This window comes from Phoxinus phoxinus (assembly GCF_949152265.1).
Source record: "Phoxinus phoxinus genome assembly, chromosome: 11".
Lineage (NCBI taxonomy): Eukaryota > Metazoa > Chordata > Actinopteri > Cypriniformes > Leuciscidae > Phoxinus > Phoxinus phoxinus.
In genome coordinates, this window is record NC_136886.1 from 32,422,865 (window position 1) to 32,448,603 (window position 25,739).

Sequence of the window (25,739 nt, forward strand, 5' to 3'; positions counted from 1 at the left end):
GCACTGATGTGTGTGTGTGTAACCTTTGCAACTGGCGTCACGCATCAGCTACACACACACACACACACTAAGAGTGAGTTAGTGAGGTTCTCAGTGCGCAGTGCGGAGCTGAAAACATGAGCAGCCTTGCATTGATTATCAGTGTTCGTGCATGATGCATTAGACACACACAGGTGTGATTTGACGGAGATCATGTGTGCGATGCGCTCTTCGCGGGGGAAAGTGTCTTCATGAGTGTCCAAAGTAACAGCAACAGCAGTGGAAGTTTGGACGGAGCGCCATCTTGCTCTCAGTTCTCGACTGGATCTCCGACCCCGGGCTCAGTTTCTCCGCTCGATATCTGCGCTCCGAGGAGGCATAAAGAAGGTAAACCCGGCGTGAATATCAATTTAAAGTCTGTTCATGTGAAATCGGTCGGGATTGTGCTAGATTGACGTGTGATTTTGAGTAAATCTGGCCTTTAATCGAAGCGGTCGTGTCGGAGGCCGCTGATCTCTCGTCTGCTGACTGTGTCTCTCTGTGTTTTTATAACTAGCATCGAGTCCTAGAGATGAGCTGGTGTGTTTTAAACCGTTTGCGATGGAATCCTGTCGCTTTGTGTGTTGATTACACGGTTCATTTGACGTGAGGATGCCCATGGTCACATATTAGGGGACTCAGTCACTGGTTGTGTCTCAACCTAGCGAGACGTCTTCTCAGACTACATTTTTGGGCATCATAGGTGCTTATTTTTGTGTTGTTTTTATGATGCCCACAAAATGCTGTCTTTGTGTCTAGGTAGGCAGCTCGCTAGATTTTTAGGTTAAAATGAGTTGATGTTTTTGAGATTCAGAGTGTATGTTTATCTTTTATGTAGGCTATATCATGCAATGGCTCACAAATGAGACACAGTCTGTACCTGATGAACTTAAGAATGTTTATCACCAATGCATGGAATGCAACGGCCCAAAAATGCTGTCTAGGTTGGAAGACACAGCCAGTACCTGACAAACATTAGCTGACATTTTTAAGGTTGACAGTATGCATTTGTCACTTGTGCATGCATTCAATGCAATGGCACAAATGCTGTCTGTTTACTAGCTTTTGAGACAGCCAGTAAATGATACATTATATAAGTTGATGTTTTTATGCTTAAGTGTATTTTTTGTTTCTAACTCTTATGCTAGAAATTACTCTAAAATACGTTGGTGGTTCAATATCAACACAAGTTGATGTTTAATGTGTGAGAATGAAGTCAACAGTGCACATAGAGAACTTGCTTGATTTCATTACAACAATAAACATGATTTTGTGTTTTTATGGTATTGATTTAATAATCTAACACTTAGTGCATGTCATGCAATGGCTCGCAAATGACAGTCTGAACCTGATAAACATGAGAATGTACTAGTGCATGCATGCATGGAATGCAACATCCCCAAAAATGTTAGGTAGGTAGATAGAAACTCGCTGGCTTTTAGGATGCTGTCAGTATCTGATAAACATGAGTTGCTCCATGCATGTCATGCAATGGCTCATAAATGCCGTCTAGGTTGGTACTGACACAGCCAGTACCTGACAAACATTAGCTGACATTTTTAAGGTTGACTCACTGTATGCATTTGTCACTTATGCATGCATGCAATGCAATGGCACAAGCTGCTGTTTACTAACCTTTGAGACACAGCCAGTATATGATACATTATGAGTTGATGTTTTTGTGCTTAAGTGTGTATGATTGCCTGGATGCAATAACACATATTATAGGCAGTTCAATATTAACACAAGTTGATTTTAAATGTTTGAGAATGAAGTCAACAATGCACATAGAGACCTTCCTTGATTTTATTATAAACATGATTTTGTGCTTTTCTGGGTGAAAGTATTGATGTATTTATCTAGCACTTAGCATGGCATGTAGTGGCCCAAAATGCTGTCTACTGGCAACAGACTAGGTTTTGAGACGCATCTAGTACACGATACACTTTAGTTAGTGTTCTTTATGTGTGAGTGTTTTGTGTGCAATGCAATGGCTCAGAAATGCTTTCTAGGTAGGTACGATTTTGGACACATCTGATAAACATGAATTTGTATGATTATGATTATCAGCCTATTTATTGATCTAATTCATGCAATGCTTGTGCTGGAAAGCTGTTGGCTCTTTATGGTCATTGTAGTTGTGTGTTATTGCAGCTTGACTTGTAGGGTTTTCCCTGAAATTATCTGGATAACTTTGATCCTCTAAGCAAAAGACCATCTGATACACATTTGATTTAATTTAGTTTTTGAAGAAATTAATGAACCTGTAAGTGTTTCACCGGATGCTTCCTGTGATGTTTATCAAGTGCACCAGTGACTAAGGCTGGTCTGTGTTAATATGTGCTGTAAACACATGCATATGTGCACTGATGAGTGTAATATCATATGTGTGTAAATGCATTACTCAGATTCTCATGTCCAAGAATAAGTTCTCAGCCATGTAATGTATGCTCTGCCTTTATTTATTTTTTAAATGATTTGAAAGCATGTAATATTTTACCTGCTTGTCAAACCAAAAAGTACAATGGTTAAGGATGTAGTACGTACTATGTTTTATGGATATATGTATAATGATGTTACAAAAAATGTAACTTTTTTTTATCGATCAAAGAATTCTGAAAAAATGCATCACTGGTTGAAAAAAAAAAATGGAGCAGCACAACTGTTTTCAACATTGATAATAAAAAAATGTCTCTTGAGCTGAAAATCATCATATTATAATGATTTCTGAAGGATCATGTGACACTGAAGTCTGGAGAAATGATGCTGAATATTCAGCTTTGATCACAGGAAAAAATTATATTTTACAATATATTACAACAGAAGACAGATATTCTAAACTGTAATAATATTTCACAATATTACAGTTTTACTGTATTTTTGATTAATTTAATGCAGCCGTGGTGAGCATATGAGATTTTACACACACACACACACACACACACACACACACACACACACACACACACACACACACACACACACACACACACACACACAGCGCCCAAACTTTTAAGCAGTAGTTTATATTGAAGTGTCTGATACTAATAGAAATTAAGTGGAATTAAGATTTGCCCCAGGAATAAATTTTTGAGCTAAATAAATTCTCACTTTAAACAATTGGCTGTTGTTACCTATTAAAATCAAATCAACATCAGATATAAAAGTAGCTGTCAAAAATGTGCAAGATCATACCATGTCACTGCCACAGGAAATATAATACAACCTTTGTTAAAGTTAGGTTATAAAAATACAACACTTCATTCATTGTTAGTTCATGTCAGCTCAGGTCCATTAAATATAATATTAGCACAGACAGTGAGACAGAGACTGTTGGAATTAAAATGAAAGTTTAATAAATGCTTTGGAAATATTTCTCATTGATAGTTCATGTTAACAAACGTAACCTAATCATCCATAAGAAGGTGGGTTATTATTATGTTATGGTATGATATCTTGATGGCTCTGTATTCAATCACCTGTGCATCAAACTCGGATGTGGTTTGTTTGTTTCCTGGTCATTTGCTTGTACTCATTTTTCCACTCCACGTTCTGCATGTTTGGATCATGTGTCTTTCGTATGTAGCCAAGCGGTACTTGGGTTATTTGTCAAACCAGACGTGGCCTTAGGTTTGTGTATTCTCATTCCTAGTATTTTGATTTGTCATTATGTCCTTTATCTGGGCAGCTGTGCTCTTCCTGCCCTGTTGACCTTCATAATTTTCCACCCATCCACCATCTTGGGATCTCTTTGGCTTGCAGCTCTTTCTGGCACGAATCTTATCATGGCAGTGGTGTCGTCGTACGCTTCCAGTGCGCAGGTGATTATGTCTGGAGAACACAAGTGAACCTGGGCTGTTTCGTCTAGTCACTGTAATGAGGTTTGAAGACCATGATTCTTTTAGACAGGTTTTATAATGATGATTCATATTGGTCCTATCGGCTGCTGATACTGTATTCTCATGTGCTGAAGAAACGGGGCCGTTCGGCTGCGGCATCAATGATGAATTCTGTCATTGGGCTTCTGCTGCCAGATCATGTCAAACATGTTAAACTAAAGGAATGGTTAATTCACCCAAAAAAATTTATTCTTTCATTATTTATTCACACTCTCATGTTGTTCCAAACCTGTATGCTTTCATTTTTCTGTAGAACACCATTGCAAATTATTGAAAATCTTAAAACAATGACCCCCAAATTCAGCAATAATTCATGTAAACTGTGTTAAGCTTCAAAAATGGCACAAAAACCCCATGTATAACTAACTAATGCACAATGATGGGTCTTATGAAGTCATACAAGAGCTGTGTGTGAGGAACAGACCCAAATTTAAATTAATATTCAGTGAAAATACAGGTATAGAATTTAGAATTTTAGATTATAGAATGTTAGAAGAACATTATTTTATACTTACTAAAGTTACAATTATTTAGTCAAAAATAAAGAAAAATAAGGTATGAATGTATTGTCTTTAATTCCTGTGATGGTAAAGCTATATCTTCAGCATCATTACTCCAGTCTTCAGTGTCTCATGATCCTTCAGAAATAATTCTAATATGATGATTTAATGATCAAGAAATATTTCTGAATATTATCAATGTTGAAAACAGTTGTGCTGCTTAATAAAAAAAATTCGGAAACTGTGATTAATGTTTTTCAGGATTTTTGATGCATAGAAAGTTCAAAAGAACAGCATTAATTGAAATGTAAATCTTTTTTTTTTATTAAGTCTTTTGCTGAATAAATTAATTAATACTTTTTTTTTTTTTTTTTTATCTTCCTGACCCCAAACTTTTGATCTGTAGTGTCAAGTCATCAAATTGAATGTGTAATATTGAGGTCACAGTGGCATGTGAAAAATACTCATTGTATTTACTTGCATTTCATTTAGTTTTTCTCTGTAGATTGACATCATTATTTTCTGAGACTAAAATAGATGAATGGAGCTAAACTGTCAGTGGCATCAGCTGATAATGAGCAGGAAACCTCTCATTGTACTTCCTGTTTGTCACTCTGACTCCTGCAGGAAGAAGCTGTGCTGAAGTTTGCCCTGAAAAATGAAAAGGGCTAAAAGAATAGATACATTTTTCTTTGGTTTTAAGAAGCTTGAGCATAGTCAGATCTGAAGGATGGTGGACGTCTTGAGGTCGGGACACACCAAGCCGGCGTCAAAGAATTGTTGTCGGCTGCGTCTCGGCGTTTGACCGTATATTCGTTTTAGCTCAAAATGCCTTTTGAATGGGAGTGCATGGGGCACGTATATGATAGCATCAAAAATCACTAATTTTAAAACACTAAGAAGGCTCGACACAACATGAAACTGTGCTGGAAGTATCACCAGGGGCTCTACACATGAACTTGAGCATTGAGAACATTGTTTGTGCACACAAAGTTTACTAAAAAGACAAGATTTTGAGCAACTCACTGTAGCTGTGTCAGCCGGTATTTTGTCAGTCAAAAATTTGACCGAAAACGAAAATATGGTCAAACTTAAAAGAGGCGTTTCCATTCTAATGAAGCTTTTAAACGAAAATTTGCTTCGGGTAGATTAAAGGATTAGTTCACCTCAAAATGAAATTTCCTAATAATTTACTCACCCCAATGCCATCCAAGATATCCATGTCTTTCTTTCCTCAGTGGAAGAGAAATTAAGTTTTTTGAGGAAAATATTTCTGGATTTTTCTTGAAAAATGGACTTTAATGGCAACCAACGTTTTAAAGTCCAAATCAATGCAGTTTCAAAGGTCTTTGAAGTGCTTCAACGGGCTGTGCACGATCACAGCTGTCTTATCTAGCGAAACGATAGGTCATTTAAAAAAAAAAAAAATGTATATACTTTTTAACTACAATTGGTACTTCCGGCGACATCGAGCGTGACCTTTCAACATTTCAAATCCAGAATTGTTTTCCCTCAAAAAACTTTAAATTTATAATAATATTAATTAATTTCTCTTCCACTGAGGAAAGAAAGACATGGATGGCATTGGGGTGAGTAAATTATTAGGACATTTTCATTTTGAGGTGAAAATCCTTTAACAAAAAGAGCCTATAGGTTAAATTTTGGCGAGAGTTACCCTTTAATCTGATAGCTGATGTGCGCACACTTTCATTTGAATGCTGTATGAATGTGCCTAACGTTGCGAGAGTTACCCTTTAAAATGCCAATGTGAACGCTAAGCGGATCAGAACTACATTTTTTTTCTTTTTTTGTGAACAGAACTACAAGTGTACAAGAACACAACCTAAGTTCTTGGTGTGCCTTTTAAACCAGTAATAAGTATGATCTTTTGGCTCTTTTAGGGTGGCATAGGATCAGAAAACAATGACTCGATGGTCTCGTAAGATTCCAGGAGGATGCGTCACCATGATCACACCCCTCCCGAACCTGAAGCCTGTGTGTGAATGTGTCGAGCGTGACATGTTTGTCTGTGTTTGTAGGAATGGATGAGCTGCATTCCCTGGATCCACGTCGGCAGGAGCTCTTGGAGGCACGTTTCATCGGGGCAGTTAGTGGAAACACCGGAGGAAGCACGGGGAGCGCGAGCGGGGGACCTAAAGTAATGCACACGCATGCAAACACACACATGTGCATCATCATGTAATTATAAGTTATTATTTATATTTAATTCATTTCATTAGATATGTTGATACTTTCTCTAAAATAAGCAAAATGGGTTATTTTTGTTTTCTTTAATCTGAATCATTCAAGCATCATTCGACTAATTAAACAATGTTTAATGTATTAAAAAAAGTATAAAGCTATTTGAAATGTTTCCCACACTAATTTAGTTAAAAATTTTCACTAAACAAACACCAATAAGAATCTGCTCATTTTATGTGCATCAATTCATCAATAGATAGTAATAACATAGTCCTTTTGTTTTTTTTGGTAAAGGATTTAAACATCCAATCCATGGACTTTATTCTGAATCATTGAATACAAAGATTGAATCGATTCACTGTGAAGTGAACTGAACGTATCAAGTCTAACACAGTTTTAGCTGTTGTAGTTTAAATCAAAGACTCTATTAAAACCATATTTCGTAACACTCACATACTTGCAAGAAACTAAAGTCTTAATTTAGTTTTTGGGCTCTACTAGAATAGGTTTTCATGCTTGAATGTTAAAAAAAAAACTAATTTTCACATATTCGACATTGTCGTAGCGAGTATCTCTCCTCCCAGTCTGTCAGTAACGCTTAGTTTAGTTCCTGTCTCTATGAAGCCCCTCCTGAGAAGTCCAGCGTGCTCTGATTGGTCAGCTGTGAGGGTGTCACGATTTAGATATTAAATCGAAATCGACCAAAATTAAGTCACAATCTCGAACTTCGAATAAAAAAATGGAATCGTCGATGCTGCCACGCCCCCATGTCATGTTCGGTCGGCTTGTCAAGCGGAAAAAAACACGCAAGTCAACCTCCTCTAAAGGGGGTCGCACACCGGACGAGAAGCGCCGCGTCTATGACAACTCGAGGTATCACACACACCGGACGCGCACTTTCTCAGTTTATGGCCTGCAATATTGTTATGTTTAAGGACATTATGGAATTAAGATCATGTCTGTACTATATTATGATTGTAGGCTACTGTACAATTAAATACGTTGCTTAGTCTGCAGTCTGAATTCACTTTATCTCAGAGCGTCCGTTAACTGAATGAATTGAGAATATCACCTGAAAATCCGATAACATCAGCAATTTTCATTCAACCAGCTGATTTCTGTAAATTAATGTAAAACTAAATGTATATTGCAGCACAGGGTGAAGTCATAACGATGATTTGAGACCAATAAGTGTAAATTTAATATAAAACTATGTAAATGGCGCTCTGTGGCGCGGCCGGTGTGTGTGTACACATAGAGAATAATGTGTTCGAATTTTAAAGACGTGGCGCTGCGCAACGCATAGATTTACCTGTTAAACCAACAACTGTTTGTTTGTTTGTTTGTTTTGTTGTGAACTTGAATGTCATCTTCTATGAAGAAGACTGCAGTTACAAAAGAGAAAAGGGATGGCAGGTTATTTTGCCTAAGTTTCCAACTGACTGAAGATATAAGTTATTGTTACATTATGTTCTTAATAAATGTTTTAAATTTGACAATGTAGTGTGGTATATTGCGAACAAAGGTCAGATATAATGCATAAAAGTCTAGTCTAAAAATGGCATAGCAACCTGTGTTTTAAAAATTGAGAATCGAACCGTGACCTTAGAATCGAAAATTGAATCGAATCGAGGATTTTGAGAATCGTGACACCCCTAGTCGGCTGGATAAGTGTGTTGTGATTGGTCAACCTCTTCAAGCATGTTTTGGGAAATGTTACGCCCCCATAACCGCCAGTTTCAACACACTACTAACGCAACTCAGGCCTCACCTGCATATGCCTTGGGCAGGAATTATTTAAATGAAGAATATTGTGACGTGTTCGTTTCTGTAAGAAAATTCAAGGCTACAATGGAGGCGTTTCAGGAGTTCAGAAACAGTGCGCACTTATATAGAGAATAACTCCCTTCAGAGTTTTTTATGCTCAAACAACAACATTACAACCTAAAGAAAGTGGAACATGTAAAAAAGCATAAAAAGACCCCTTTAATTTTGTTACACCAGTGAAAAATCAGTGTGAATATGTTGAAAGATTTTGAGCTCTCTGTCATGAGCGGGACTAAACCTGCTTTATATTGTTTTGATCTTCTTCTTTTTTTAGGGTTTGAACAATAACGAATGTTCTAGTCACAGCTTCGGCAGCCTGGGGTCATCTAGTGACAAGGAGTCCGAGGTGAACTTTATAGACATGTATACTCAAAGATTTGACATTTATAGCTTTATATTGATTGAACAGATCGGATTCAACAGTTCATGTGTTTAAAAAGTACTTTTTTCATTCCCATAAAGAACTCTGACATAAAGAAAGGAGGATCGCCTGCCTATTCAGTAAGTGTGACGAATTTCACTTTGTGGTGTGTTTTTATTTATTTATTTATATATATATATGTACAGTTATGTGTATAATATCTTGGATGTTAAAGTTGACGTGCCATAATTTGAAAGCTGAAGTGGAGAGAAGATTTTCAGTAATAACTTATGTTTGAGTTCCTTCCTCCTACAATGCAACGTTATTCTTTGTTTTCTAAGTGTACAACTCTTATGAATTGCTTTTATGATTGTTTGCATGTCATTTTGAAGCTTGACTGCACCTATCCGTATTCACATTTATTACATTGAAAAGAGCAGGATATATTAAGTAAAATGGGTTTGTAATGCAGAATGTCTGTCTGGAAGCGTCTTTGATTAAACTTTTACAACTCATTTGAGGCCTGAATGCAGCTTTAGTTGAAACTTACCCAAAGCATTTCAAATTGATTTGTATTGATTTTGGAAGAATTGATTTGAATAAAATAGTAATGCTTGTTCCTGTTTTCCCAAGACTCCAGAGAAGAAGCACTCCGAGTCGTCCAGGGGAAGAAAGAGGAAGGTTGATAACCAATCAGAGAGCAGTCAAGGTAACGTTGACTTCCTGTGCTTATGAATGAAGCATTTCTTAACGAGACATAATAGTTTGTTTGACAATTTTGGACATTTTGGAAACATCCAAGATCAGAGTCATATGCTTCATGTTTGTTGGAAAATACATTTGATTTTTAGCATGGAAGTAATGCAGTGTAAGTAAACTGCTGTGTTCAAAGCAGAAATAAAGAGTTTTTCATTCTATTACATAAAGGTGACTTTATTGTGTTTTATGGAAATTCGGACCATGAATCCACATATGTGGACATCATTTTTCTCTAACAGTACATCATATCAAAATATAATACTTAATTTTTATTCTAATTAGGTTCCAATAACCCCAAATAGCAAAGAGAAATAAAAAATGCATGTACAAAAACAACTTGGGCCTTAACAGGTTAAGTTTCCAATGTCAAAATTTGTCAAATTTAAATTTGGTCTAAAAATGGCATAGCAGCCTGTGCTTTAAAAAAAAGTAAAAACCGAGAATCGAATCGAACTGTGACCTTAGAATCGAAAATTTAATCGAATCGAGGATTTGGAGAATCGTGACACCCCTAGTATCCATTGACCATACTTTTTTTTTTTACCTTTCAGGAAAGTCTTCCGGCCGAGGGCCCAAGATCAGCGATTATTTTGATGTGAGTAAAGCTCTGTGTGGATGACTCTGCGTTTAGTCAGCTGTGTATTAAATGTCAGCGAGCTTTTAGTCAGAGTACCGCTGCTTTTTCATCGTGTAGTGTCTGCTCGCTTTAGGAGATGTTTTGACTTGTAGAGTTGTGAAATTGGTAACATTGTGATGACGCCACATCCTTGTTAGTATGATGTGTGGTGCTGTTAAAAAACATGTCATATCTCCTTCCTGAAGTTCCAAGGAGGAAACGGATCAAGTCCAGTCAGGGGTCTTCCTCCGGTCCTGCGCTCGCCACAGAACTCCCACTCTGCACCTGGAGCTATTGTAAGTCGTGAGGAGGATCTAAACATCAGCAAGGAATCAGTGATGCTTATTTTTTATTAATGTCGCTGTTTTGCACTCTTCAGGTCAGACAGAACAGCTCCTCACCCACCAGCCTGTGTTTCATAGATCACATGATGAATTCAAAACAGATTACCAGCAGAAGTGTCCAGGTAATACATATACTATTGAATATGCCCTGCTTTTTCTGATTTTCTGAAAAGACGGCGAACGCTCAGTGCTTCAGCCTGAAAAAGACGCGCTGCGCCTCGTTACGCTCATGCCGTTTTAAAAACGTGACGCTCCCATTGAAAACAATTGAAAAAACACGCCAGCCCCGTGAAAAAACGCTTTGGTGGACACACGGCCTAAACTAGCTGTTCTTCCTGTTGAATAAAATGTCATCTAAATGAGTGTCCCGTTATTCTATTATTCTCATTTCACTCAGCGTCTGTGAAGTGGAGCAGGACAGCGTCCCACCAGTCCTTGTTTCAGACTCTCATCCACAGATACTGGTTTTGGGCGCGGGGTTTTACTGCGTAACGGTTCATATGCTCAGTGTCTCCAAATCATGACCACAGACGGATAAATATTAGGTCTGCCGTTTAAAACAAATAAAGAACCAATAGAGGAGAATAGTTATGAGCGAACAGCGGCAGTATATTCGTGCAGTGTGCGCATGTCAAAAAATAAATTCTGATTTGAAGCTTGTGACATATAAACGCGCACATCAACCTGAACACGTTCATGTAAACACCGTGTTCGGATTCAGCAATCGGATTGATTTCATTCCGATTGAACCAAAAGGTGTCCATGTAAACGTAGCTACTGTTGTGCATTGCTTATGTGTGCACTGCGCTCAGTTGCACTTTGAGACACTGTTAAACTTGCATTTCACGCTGTGACACTGCAAAACATTCATTGCACACTGCCATTGTTAAATAAGCACCGTACACTCTGCTGTTAAATGTATGCACTGGATACACTAGCACTGTTAAACAAGGTCAACATGTACACTGTTGTACATGCACACTGAATATTTCTGTCACTGTTTAACTTGCACTGGACAACAATATAACGTGCACTGCAAACTTACTCACTGAAAGGTGCACTGCACACTGACATTTAAATATGCACTGCACACTGACACTTAAGTAGTTCAAGGTTCTGTCACACACGTGTGCACTGCATGCACTGGCACTCTAAGCTCACTCACACTGATGCTCTTAAAAATACACACTGTACTGTACACTGATACGGTTACATTAAAACTTGCACTGTACAGTGACAGTTTAACAGGCACACTGGCACTGTTAAAAATATTCATTGCACACCTTGACACTGCACACTGACAGTTAAATAAGCACTGCACACACTGGTGCTGTTAAATGTGTGCAATGCATGCGCTGGCACTGATAAACAAGGTCAACATGACACTGTTTAACAGAAGCACTGCATGCTCGGATGCTGTGAAATGAGCTCACTCTGAAACTGCACACTGTACACTGACACGGTTACATCATAATTTGCACAGAATAGTGACAGTTTAACAGGCACACTGTGACACTGTTAGAAATATTCATTGCACGCTCTGACACTGCCTAGCGTACACTGCACACTGTCACATAAGCACTGCATACGCTGATGCTGTTAAGTGTGTGCACTGCATGTGCTGGCAAATATACTTTGACGCAGTTATGTGTGTGTGTGTGTGTGTGTGTGTGTGTACTACATGTTCTGATGCTATTAAACAAGCTCGCTTGCACTTTATGATCCACAACTTGATAACACATGATGACATGGATTCTCTCTCAATCTCTGTTGTTATTTGCATTGTTTATTTCTCTTTCTCTTTCCTTCTCTGCTCTCAGACGGATTTGACACTGTTGAAACTGGCTGCACTTGAGAGCAATAAGAATCTTGACCTTGAGAAGAAAGAGGGCAGAATAGATGATCTACTCAGGGTGCGTAACAAACAGACGAGCATCTGAGTGTCACCTGTCCTTGAGATTTCTTTTTATGTAGAAAGTGCCATTTGAGTTTAGAAATTGAGTGGTTTTAATATTCTCTCCCCAGGCGAACTGTGACCTCCGCAGACAGATAGATGAGCAACAGAAGCTGCTGGAACGTTTCAAGGAGCGTCTGAACAAATGCACTACGATGAGTAAAAAACTCCTCATTGAGAAGGTGAGCTGTGTTTGATGTGCTCACAGCTGCTTATTTCTAAAGTGTGGGGTGTAGTTGAGTGACTCTTGAGTGTGTTCTCGTCTTCCCAGAGCACTCAAGAGAAGCAGTCCTGCCGGGAAAAGAGCATGCAGGACCGGCTGCGTCTGGGACACTTCACCACAGTCCGGCACGGAGCGTCCTACTCAGAACAGTGGACGGATGGATATGCCTTCCAGAACCTGGTCAAGTAAGAGTCGCACACTCAATCTCTGTGGCTTTGTCTGGGGCGGACAGTGCAGAAATGGACCGTCATCGTTTAGTACTTGACCTGGACACCAATGTGCTGCTATTCAGTTTGACGTAATGTAGTCTCACAATGTAACCAGACCTTCAGACTGACGGCAGAAGGACTCGACTCCATAGCAGCTTTCATTGGCCGAGGACCACTCAGAGGCCGTCTGACTGACATGAAAAGCAGCCAATCACAGTTCGTTTTGTTCAGCATCGTGTTTAGGGGCGTGAAAATACAGTCAATGTCCCGACAATAACAGACATTGACTCTCGGACGTCTTTTAATGGGTCTATGCCGTGAACCTCACGTAGTTTTGAAAATCCAGCGTTTAGTAGATCCCGAAAAGCGCTTATTTTCACAGTTTTAAACCAGATATTTTTTTCATGAGGTGCAGGACTTGATATGACCTTTTATGCTCACCAGCCACTGTGGCTAATGGTTTTCCAAAGTTACTAGCCACTCAGCATTTTCACTGGCCACAATTTTAAAGGAACACGCCGACTTTTTGGGACTTTGGCTTATTCCCCGTATCCCCCAGAGTTAGATAAGTCCATACATACCCTTCTCATCTCCGTGCGTGCCATAACTCTGTCTGACGCACCCACCGCTAGCTTAGCTTAGCACAAAGACTGGAGGTAAACGTCTCCAGCTAGCATACTGCTCCCAATAAGTGACAAAATAGCGGCAACATTTTCCTATTTACATGTTGTGATTTGTATAGTCACAGCGTGTATAAATAACAAGGTCACATGAGACACAGCCATCTTCTTACCGTATACATACTGGGAACTGTATTCACAGAAGGCGAAGCACTGCTACTTGGACGGAGTGATTAGCTCAACACTGAGCGAACTCTCGTCTCCTCACCACGGGGCTTCTCAGGCACTGCGAGCAAATCCCTCCGTCCAAGTAACAGCGCTTCGCCTTCGGAGAATATAGTTCCCAGTATGTATACGGTTAGAAGATGGCTGTGTCTCATGTGACCTTGTTATTTCTACTACAGGATATAGTGACGGGTCTCATGCACTCCACTGACTTCACTCCTATTGGTTGTCGCTTCCGAAAGTCGCTCTTCATTTGCATAAAGTTAAACATATCTCAACTTACTTGCATATCTACAAGCTACATCCTGTCGCCGGAAATGGCTAGCTCTCAATTGAAATGAATGGGATCATGTTGCTTTGTCATGCGTGTCATTGGTTGTGTGAACCGAGCTTTTTGCATCAGATGTTCAGCCAACGGTCTGGGATGTGACAAAGACGGGATGTGACATGAAGCATAAAGTTAATGCACTGACCTCAGCCCTAACCCTAATTTACAGAATTTGACATTATATTTAGTCTGTAAATATTTCTATAAATGGAATCCAGATGAGATATTGGTTAACCTTAAGGAATTAATTAAATATTGAATTTTTGTTCAAACATTGGTGTTAATGCATTGTACATTTAGTTTGGATTAAAGTATCTGCCATTGTAAATGATAAAATAGGGCGAGTCTTTTCTGTCCTGCATTTGCCTGTTTTATTGGGGGTTTTAATATTTTTCTATTTCTGTTTTAACAGGCAGCAAGAGTGGATAAACCAGCAGAGAGAAGAGATTGAGAGGCAGCGGAAACTTCTAGCAAAGCGCAAACCTCCCAGCACACCCTCCTCCCAGAGCCCGACCCCCAATGAGTCCAAACAGAGAAAGACCAAAGCCGTCAATGGAGCTGACAACGACCCCTTCCTCAAACCCAGCCTGCCCACGCTGTGAGATATTAACACACACACACACACATTTCTTGCCTTCGAAATGCAGACTTCCCATTGACTACTAATGTTATTAAAATGAGATAATTAGGACACAATTCATCATTTTAAGATCATTATAGAAGCATGGATGATTTATAGAACCAGAAAAGGATGATAAGGAAAAAAAATGTTTTCTGCAATATTGTCTTCAAAATGGTTCTATTATTGAAATGCTTCTGTATTGAATGTGCAGATTGACTGTGGCAGAGTATCATGAGCAAGAAGAAATTTTCAAGCTGAGACTGGGTCATCTCAAAAAGGTTAGTCTCTCTATATAAACATAATACACACACATACACACACACACACACACACACACACACACACGGTCGTGAGCATCAGAGCAAAAGCAGTCTTGCAGAAAGGATGTTTTAAGCTGTCTTTTTGTCCTTTCACATACGTGTGTGTGTGTGTGTGTGTGTGGACAATATCAGAAATCCTTGTCCTTGTGGGGAAGTTTTTTGGTCCCCATGAGGAAAACCGCTTATAAATCATACAGAAATGTATGTAAAATGCAGGAAGTTTTGTGTGATGGGCAGGTTTAGAGGTACGGTTAGTGTAAGGGGAGATAATATACAGTTTGTACAGTATAAAAATCATTGTGTCAATGGAAAGTTTCTGTAACGCATGAAAACCCAACGTGTGTGTGTTCAGGAGGAAGCAGAGATTCAGGCGGAGCTGGAACGGTTGGAGCGCGTGAGGAATCTGCACATTCGAGAACTTAAAAGAATCAACAATGAGGACAGTTCTCAGTATGTCCCGCCCACTTCTTATTACATATCATTATTTCAGGGAAATCTTAAATATTGTTTTTAGAGATTTTAAATCTGGGGATGGAAAGAGCAGAGAAGCACTGCAGAGTTTGCAGATAAAATGCAAATGCCTACATGCATGTAAATGAAACGCTGCATCAATCAGAGACACACTGTGCCGCTGTCAGTTATTGCATGTGTTTTTTCTATCGGCTGTACACAAGAATCAGCGATCAACTTTGAGAGTGTGCTACTCTGTGCTGAATTAAAAAGTCAACATTTTCATGTGCAGTTTAAAGACGGATTGCAGACATGATTATAACAAAACAAAAATGCAATTGTAAAACACACCCTGTTTTTTTACTATTTTATTGCCATTTTGTTTTCTTTGCTGCTGTTTGCCCCATAATGTGCTTCTGAAAATAAATAACACTCTTAATCTTAGAATATCTTTTAAGTTGTAAATATATGCCTGCTGTGTTTTTAGGTTTAAAGACCATCCCACCCTTAATGAAAGGTATCTTCTGTTACACTTGCTGGGACGAGGAGGTTTCAGTGAAGTTTATAAGGTATTTCGTTTTTTATTATTAGATGCACGCATTCACTTTCATGCAGTTTGTGTTCTCTCCTGTTCAACACACAAATATATTACTGTTCAAAGGTTTGGGGTCGGTAGGTGTTTTTTATTTATTTAAAGAAATTAATGCTTTTATTCAGCAAGGACATCAAATTTATTCTGTTTCAAATAAATGCTTTCTATTCATCAAAGAATCCTGAAAACATGGTATCACGGTTTCCACAATACAATTACATTTTATTATATATTCACATAGAAAAGTTATTTAAAATGTTAATAATATTACACATAATTACTGCTTTTATTAATTTATTTGTAAAAAATAAATGTAGCCTTTGTGAGCAAAAGAGACTTCTTTTAGAAACATCAAAAATTATTAGTGTTCATTTAAAGTCAACAAACCGTTTTCACAACACATTTTACTTCTGTGATCTGACATATTTCATTGAGAAATATGTAGAACAGGACATGATTTTATCAAATATTAGATCATGGAACTGTTACATAGTTGTTTCAGGGTATGTAAGTTGTATCATTTTGTTAAAAAAATGCAGATATTTATATTAGCAGGAGGTTTCAGTGAAGTTTATAAGGTATTTAGTTTTTAAATATTATTATATGCACGCTCTCATTTTCATACAGTTTGTGTTCTGTCCTGTTCAACACATAAATATATTACTGTTCAAAAGTTTGGGGTCAGTAGGTGTTTTTTATTTATTTAAAGAAATGAATGCTTTTATTTAGCAAAGACGCATTACATTTTTATTGTGAATTTTTCTCAGCAATACCAAATATATGTATATATTTGTAAAGAGAAAAACTGATAAGCCTGAACAACCATTCTAAAACTACACGCAGTTTTGCATTGCTTAATCGAAACGGCAAATGCAATATCATAAAAGACACCAATTTTCAAATAAATTATATTTAGTCTGTTTTATAGTAATATAACACATATGGTTACAGCTGTGGCATGAAACACCCAATCATTAGAAAATGTTCACAGACAGCATATAATTATTAACCTTACTTTATATGTGTTGTGAAAAATTGTGTCTTGTTGCCTAATTAACCGTTTTCTGTTGAAGGCATTTGACCTGTTTGAGCAACGATATGCTGCTGTGAAGATCCACCAGCTCAACAAGAACTGGAGAGAAGAGAAGAAAGAGAACTACCACAAGTATGTCGCCCACCTTTTTTTCTTTTTTCCTTTCTCTCTCTCCCAAGTTTTTTACGCTCATTTGTTTTCGTCCACTCCAGACATGCCTGTAGAGAATACAGAATCCACAAGCAACTGGACCATCCCAGAATAGTCAAACTTTACGACTACTTTTCTCTGGACACTGACACGTAAGCATTTTCCATATAGTGTTTTTTTGTGCATTTTACTTGCTCTAGTTTTTTGCAACTATATAATTGTGTTTCTGTTGTAGATTCTGCACTGTTCTCGAGTTCTGCGAGGGGAATGATCTCGATTTCTATCTGAAGCAACACAAGCTGATGTCTGAGAAAGAGGCTCGCTCCATCGTCATGCAGATCGTCAACGCCCTCCGATACCTCAATGAGATCAAACCGCCCATCATCCACTACGACCTGAAACCGGGTGAATGCAACACGCACAATTTACCTTTGTGTGGTGCGGGACAAGTTTTGAATTGCGGGAGGAAAGATACTGAGGGTGTGTTCACACTTGGCATGTTTGGTTGGATTAAAACGAACCCTGGTGCGATTGCTCTGTTAGTGAGGTTCATTTGAATAAGTGTGAACGCTGCTATCCGAATCCTGGTGCGCCAAAGAGGACTGAGACTGATGAAAAGACGAGTTTCAGAGCACAACACAGACCAAAGACATGTAAACGCACCAAAAAACGCGACATTGTCACAAGATGTGACCCTATAAAGGACAGAATGCTCAAGCACACTTGTTTTTACTCGTCATAGTGGTGATGTTGCTCATCACTGTTCAGTACAGGCATCAGAACCGCGTCTCCTCGCTGCAGATCTTGGTTTGTGTGACGGAGGGATTCCTGATGCTGTTTTGACTCCTTTACACATTTGGTCAGAATACCATCATATGTAGGCTACGCACATACAGCGAGTGCATTTATCCCAGCACACAGCATTATTTTGGATGTTCGGTAAGTTCTGTCATGAAATATATATGTACCAAGCCAACCAATCAGGTTGTGAACATATCCCTGTGTCTTTAGGTTAGGTGTTTACATTTTTTGGTCCGGTCCAAACGAGCAAGTGTGAACACACCCTAGTATGTGTACGGGAAGCGGGAGAAAGAAACGACACATTTTAATAATCTAATAATGACAGCATACACAAGTCTGTCACTGGAGATCTGAAGCATCATTTGTGTCTGGAAAGTGGAAAAAATGGCCTATAGACACCAGAACGAGACAGAATCCAACCGCACCGGGACTGAAAAATCTGCCTAGACCTCTTCCTACGGGCTTTTGCGGGCGGGAACGGGACAAAACGGGAGTGGGGTCAAATCTAACATATTTTTGACAGATTTGACTGAAAAATAGCTCTACTACAGAACATGGCTGTGTCCGAAAGCTAAGAAACGCTGCCTCAATAGGCTACATACGGTGCTACAAAGATAGCAAGGCACGTCCGAATCCAATAATCGTGTCAAATCCTGAGATCCCTTCATCTGATCGATTTTTGAAGGCATCTATAGATGTATCCTTCCCTGCCTTTAATATCCCACAATTTCCACACGTTCCATTCCATGACCCTTGAGCTAAAAAAATAAAGATGGTGCATGAAAGTTGCAGTTGATGGTCAGATTGTGTGTAAAATGTAAATTTTTGACCATCTTTTCCCACTCCATTTCTAGTGAGAAATTACTATTTTAGTATTTAAAGGAACACTCCAACTCCCCTAGAGTTAAACAGTTGAGTTTTACTATTTTTGAATCTATTCAGCAAGTTCCTTGATTATTACGCAGGAATGAGAGTATAGTTCCTAGTCATATTGGCCTAGAAAATCGCAACTTTTCATTTTCTGTCGGTCTTAGTACACGATGTAACTACAGAAGAGTCAAGTTTTAAAAAGGAAAAATTTCGAAACTCTTTGGTCATTTTTTTGAGAGAGATGCTAACGGTCTAATCAGATTCAATGATCTATGCTAAAAGTGCTACCGCCAGACCCGGAGATCGGCTGAATGGATTCGAAAACGGTAAAACTCAACTGTTTAACTCTAGGGGAGTTGGAAAATGAGCCTATTTCCAAAAAAAAGTGTAGTGTTCCTTTAAATATTCGCGTAGTTATCACCAAAGCTCTCTCTGTTTTGTTGTAGATCATTAAACCGTTACGCCGCCTCAGAAGTCTCTCTGAAATCTGTATCGTGAGGTCCCTTCGTGCGCAAACGCTATAGGGCAGCGAGGCAACAAGTCGGCTCCCTGAGCTTTCAGACACAGCCCATGTCCTCTTTCATTCACACACGTGAACTCTTCTCAGAGACTAGCGCTGCTCATGGTGTGAATTGGTGCAAAAAATGCTTCTTTTAAGGATGGTTGATTGTTTTTTGTCATGTAGGCTGTATAGGAAGTATGTTTTTTTTTTGGGTTGCTCAGGAAATATCCTGTTGGTGGATGGAACAGCATGTGGGGAGATAAAGATCACGGACTTTGGCCTGTCTAAAATCATGGATGACGACAGCTACGGAGTGGACGGGATGGACCTGACATCACAGGGAGCCGGAACCTACTGGTCAGTGTCCAAATAAAAACACAGCGCTTTCTAGTGCATATTACTTCATGTCCCCCCCAAAAAACTCAATCTTATGTCATTCCAAACATCTTTGTATTGTGGAACAGAACATTTAGGAATCGGCTCTAAACCTCCAATAAGGATGAAATAGCGGCATATATTTGTGAGGAACAGACCAGTTGGTTTCCAGTGAAGATCGTTTTCCTGGAAATTTTCATATGACATCACAAGAATTATATGGACCACCTTTATATTATTTTATTTTGCCATTTTAGAGTGAGACTTAAGATTCTTACATTTCTCTTTTTTTTTTTTTTTTTTAAGGAAAATCATGTTAAAATGTATGCATCAAATATGATCCATCAGGCTTATGAGGAATGTTCATCTGTCAATCATCATTGTATTGCGTTATACATTTTGCTCCCCAAAGTTAAAACTACAGAGCTTTGATCATAAAACTAAGCATAGAGTGCCAGCTGATGTTTAGGCCCGGTTTTCTCCTTAAGATACTCCAAAACCTTAAGATTTTGGTTTTGGTGGATCGGATCACAAGTAGGCGAGGGAGACACGTTCACGTTTACACCTGATGTTTTAATCAGTCTCTATTGTCCCCTTTTAAACACTTCTGTCCTGATTTCTTCAAGGGAATGGTCTATGGGCGGGTGAATGTATGTTTTTTTTTTTTTCCAGACCTTTCAATCTAATGGACGAAAGAAACTCGGGCAATTTACATATGAATGTAACCGGAGACAATGGAAAAACACACGGAGAGCAGCATAAATACGTTTCATCTTCAAATCAAACTTGGTTCTTCAGTCGACAAGTTTAAATCCTGTCTGGCTAGCCCTCTTCCCATAATGTTACTCATTAGTTCAGTAGATGGAGAGTAGACGGTTGCTTTGAACACATTCGACCACATGAACGTTTACTAAAAGCAAGTGTCTGAAAGTGGACAAGCCGTTTACACCTGTATTTAATGTCATCTACTTGTGATCCGATCGACCAAAACACATCTTAGTACCAGCTGTAAACAGAGGCTTACCGGTATATCTATTTTATGCTAGTAGTCTGTTATACTTTTACTAATATCTCATTGATTTACATTACAAGCTACCAGAATGTAATCTTATTTTTTGGCCATATTAAATATCAGCATCTGCAGCAAATAGTATTTTTTTGCTCAGTTTGAGTTCCCTTGTTTTTAACTCCACTATTATGAGCCATATTCTCACTATCTGAATATATATATATATCAAATATATATAAAACATGCATTTTATTGTCTTTGTTCAATAAACTGTTCCTAAATCTAACAATTTAAATGTATAACAAAACCAAATGTTTTTTGTTTTGTTTTTTCGTTGTAGGTATTTGCCACCAGAGTGTTTTGTTGTTGGTAAAGAGCCTCCAAAGATCTCTAATAAAGTAGACGTGTGGTCTGTGGGCGTCATCTTCTTCCAGTGCCTGTATGGACGAAAGGTAAGTCAGTGTTTAGAAACTGCAGCCACACGACACGGCTATTGATCGAAACTGCATTTTAGGATGAAGCTGCATTGAATCTTTTGTCGTTCTGTAGCCGTTTGGTCATAATCAGTCCCAGCAAGACATCCTTCAAGAGAACACCATCCTGAAAGCCACTGAGGTGCAGTTTCCTGCCAAACCCGTGGCTAGCAACGAGGCCAAGGTCAGTATTGTGAGTTTGTATGTAAACGCATTAGGGCTGCACAATTGACCGTTCGCGAAGACCCGCCCCCCTTAGTTACTGTCGATATGTCCGACAAGCTACGCCGCTCTCTCACACACACACACCATGTTCTCACGCAGTGAAAAATACATCACAGAGCAGAGAACACTGACAACACACTGACAGACAGGACAGACCAGGTTACTTTTGATATTAAACAGTCTCACCTTTCACATTTGGACATTTTTTTTAAAGAAATTTAAACAATAAATACCGTTTTGTGGCTCTTTAATGTGTCTGACAGATCGCTGTGTTGCCTCAGTTAAAGCCGCTCGTGAACCGATCATCTCTTCCTTCTAGTTAATTTATAGCATCAAATAAACATGAATGAACATCAGAAGTGAATGTTGTTTTAACCGCGGAAAGGCGTCAGTACACTCCGCTTCTCAAGTTCAAATCCTCCAACTTTAATCTACTAACTCTCCTGACTGCTTTGTCGGACAAAATGGCGGATGGCGAAGTATGATTGGTCAGATCACCTGTCAATCAAGCTCCCTGAGAAGGGTCAATTAATCGCAATATAACTGCACGCGATTTGGCAAAGGCTGCGATTATTTTATGCGCAGCTTGTCAGTGAAGTACGGCTGATCGGTAAGAAATGCTGCTCCATCTGAACACCAGAGGGCGTCACACACACACACACACACGCCAAATATGCCCCGTCGGATAAGTAGATAACACGCACGTCATTTCAGGAAATCACTGTAGCTGAATAAACAGAAGATTGAAACGCTTTAATTAAACTTGACCATAAACACACGACTGCCTTATTCTGCCACATCATCTCACAGAAGGATGAGCTCAACTCTCATTATGAATTATATGATTATTAAATGTTGTGTTTTGTTGGAAAAGAGGTTCATAAATGCTTCTTATGTTTGGAAAGCTGTTTGCTTTTACAAATGCACGTTATAAGTGATTCAAACTCGCAGTGCCTTCAGATGGAGCAGTGTTTACCGAGCCGTACGTCAATGACAAGCTGCGCTTAACAAATAATCGCAACTTTGCGATTTCATTATTGCGATAAGCCAAATCGGTTCGATTACACGTAAATTGCGATTAATCGTGCAGCCCTGAAACGCATGTGTGTGAACGACAGTCTGAGTTGTGTCTTGTCCTCCGCAGGCGTTTATCCGCCGCTGTCTGGCCTACAGAAAGGAGGACCGCTTTGACGTCCACCAACTGGGCAGTGACTCGTACCTCCTTCCTCACATGCGACGGTCCAATTCGTCGGGGAACTTGCAGGCCACGCCCGCTAGCCCCGCCTCTTCAGGAATAATCTCCTACTGATCTCATTGGCTGATCGATCGTGATTGATGGTTCTGATGGTGATTTCCCTCCCTTCAACACCTCGGGGTGGACAGGAAGGGGGAGGAGCTATGTATCAGCTGACAGGCTGTAGGACACACCCACAACGGCCACAGTGACTGCCATTGATATTGGGGCAGGAATGACTGATGTCATTTCCTGTGTGGATCCAGATGTCAGTCAGAGCTAGAACCATTTGAATATGGATATTTGTTTTGTTTTTTTACCCGAGGCATTTTGTGGAGTAGATTTGGGAGGGTTGCGCTAACGTGTTAGCTTCTTGTTGATATCCTCCCTGAGCTACGCCTCAGTAAAGGGTGTTTTGTTTTGTGTAAGTGTGAAATTTAGAGGCAATTAATTGTAGTGTGATTGGAAATAGACGGACGAGTGTTTTAATGTGGCACAAAGGTGTCTGTAAGAATTTGTGTGTGTGTGTGTGTGTGTGTGTGTGTGTGTGCACCTGAGAACGGATGTTTTACGCCACAGCGTTATATGTTGGCTGTTCATAACATACATGTGTGTAGGCCACAGATTGCAAGGTGTGTGTGTTTGTGTATTACAAAATACTGTCTGTTTCACTTCAAAGCAACATGTATGAACATTGTCAGCTTATGTTTAAATGGGCGCAATATTTAAAAAATGTGGATGGATGAATCTCTATACAAATAATGTCCAGGTCATGTTTCACCCCAAAAACAAGCGTGAAAAATTAATTTTAACTGACATTAAAGAAATGAAGGCTGTTTCACGACCATCACAGATTTACATTTATTGTGACCGTATTTTGATTGAGTTTTACTGTTATAAAAACATCTATATATTCTTTATAACATTAAAACTCCTCAAAATAGAGTCACAATCTGTATATCTCATACTACAATGATGTATGCATACAATGTCTTTTCCATACATTTAATTGCTATACGTCGTCAAAATGATGAAACGGGATTCTTTTAAGTCGTATATTTATTTATTTGGATTTTGGGGTGTGAAATGACCTGCACGTGTGTTAGATCCGTGTGATGAGAGCAGTGTCACCTGGGCGTCCTGCATGTAGGAGGAGACGCCGTAAAGAGAGTCGTCTCAGTAGACCTCTCAAAAACACACCTGCGTATTTAATGAATCCAACCCTGAGCAGGTTTATCTCCGTTTGTTTCTTGATTTTGTTGTCTGACGCAGCATCACCTCGCTGCTATACCTGATGTTGCTTTTAGTTCTATGATTTACTCCGAATCCGACCAAATATAAATTTGATTTACCAGGAAACGGCATGAAAAACAAACTCCATTGTGGTTGTGAATGAGGCGTGTTGTGAGTCTGAGGGTCTGAGCGTATGTGTGTGTTTGAGCAGACGGAAGGTGGGCCGGACCCCACCCTTGATCGTTTAACCCCTTTATGCCCAGACCCAGTGCTGTCATGTTGCTTAGCAACCCTCGCTGACCCCGGAGCCTGAGTCAGGTCAGCATCTCCGAATGACGTGGACCGGACCGCGATCAAACTGTCAAAGCTTCCAGAGTCTGTTTTCAGGGGAAGAATCTCAGCTTTTGTTGTTTCCTCTCTCTCTAAATACTCTTTCAAACCCCAGAAGCAGTTTTCAGCTCAACATATTGGTGATCTGTCTCTAAAGTGCTGCTGCGATTGTAGAGAATGTAGCCAAAAGAGAAATAAACATTTTGAAAATATTTGGATGCATGTGCTTTCTTTCCTTTGGTGTTTGTGGGGACATGTTTTTTATAAAAAAAAATTACATTTTCTTGTGATATCAGGGCTTTGTTTGCTTTCAGGGCCCCTGCTGGACAGAACCTAAAGTTGGACTATATTTCACAGCCAAGTTGAGTGATCAGTCCGCAACTGACCAGTGAATTTACCGTGAATTTTGTAATTACTGACAATGGTTTTCCAGCATGGAAAAACAATTCAAATGAAATGTGTAGAAGAAAAATTCACTAAAGAAATGTCCATGACTTGATTTAAATGTATTTATGTACCGGTATGTGTATATGTACGTACATTTTATATATATATCCCTCAGACGGTCCTCGGTCGGTTCTGACCGAAATATTTTCTGTTTTGAATTTTTAAAAATCACAGCTTCATCTGAATGTTATGAAACTTGGTGACTTTTATGGCATTAGGTATGTGAATACAAAAAAAAATTGAGGTCATGATCCGAGCATGCTAAGTGGTCGTGAAAAAAATAGTCACACTTGTGGTCTTCGGTCAAAAATGACCGACCCATAGGAAATGAATGGGAAATTTACAAAAATTCTAAAATTCTCCGCATTTTTGTGTGTACAATCTACAAAACGGACACAATCCTAAAAAAAAGTACACCGCTGGAAAGGGGGGAAACTCTACAACATCAAGAGTGCAAAACAGACACACCCACCCACACACACACACATACAAACACACTTTTATACACATACACACCAATATATTCAGATTACAAAAAATATGTTTTGAATTTTTAAAAATCACAGCTTCATCGGAATGTTACGAAACTTGGTGACTTTTATGGCATTAGGTATGTGAATACAAAAAAAAATTGAGGTCATGATCCGAGCATGCTAAGTGGTCGTGAAAAAAATAGTCACACTTGTGGTCTTTGGTCAAAAATGACCCCCATAGGAAATGAATGGGAAATTGACAAAAACACAAAAATTCACCCAAAAATTTTTTTTACATTTTTTTTTAAGTACACAGCATTAAAGGGGTGACACTCTAAAACATCTAGAGAAATTTTTTTTTTTTTAAAAATTGTAAAAATAATTTTAAAATAATTTTCATAATTTTTTATATTTTTTATATATATATTAAAAAAATATATATTTATATTTATATTAAACATCATTATATCACTAAGCCATGATGACATATTAGGTGGATTGTGTGATTTCCACTC

At 38.8% G+C, this 25,739-nt stretch overlaps 1 protein-coding gene across 1 annotated transcript; it reads left to right on the forward strand.

The window, feature by feature from the left end:
* Positions 1-24,516, forward strand: tlk1b (tousled-like kinase 1b). The gene is made up of 22 exons (XM_079628890.1): positions 1-366; positions 6,457-6,575; positions 8,721-8,792; positions 8,909-8,947; positions 9,441-9,516; positions 10,118-10,161; positions 10,389-10,478; positions 10,562-10,648; positions 12,347-12,439; positions 12,552-12,662; positions 12,752-12,888; positions 14,498-14,683; positions 14,919-14,985; positions 15,380-15,477; positions 15,965-16,046; positions 17,143-17,234; positions 17,315-17,404; positions 17,488-17,657; positions 19,647-19,782; positions 21,150-21,261; positions 21,359-21,466; positions 22,652-24,516. Exons 1-22 carry the CDS (start codon positions 231-233, stop codon positions 22,814-22,816), a joined length of 2,310 nt encoding a protein of 769 aa, XP_079485016.1. The 5' UTR covers positions 1-230; the 3' UTR covers positions 22,817-24,516.
* The last annotated feature ends 1,223 nt before the right edge of the window (positions 24,517-25,739 follow it).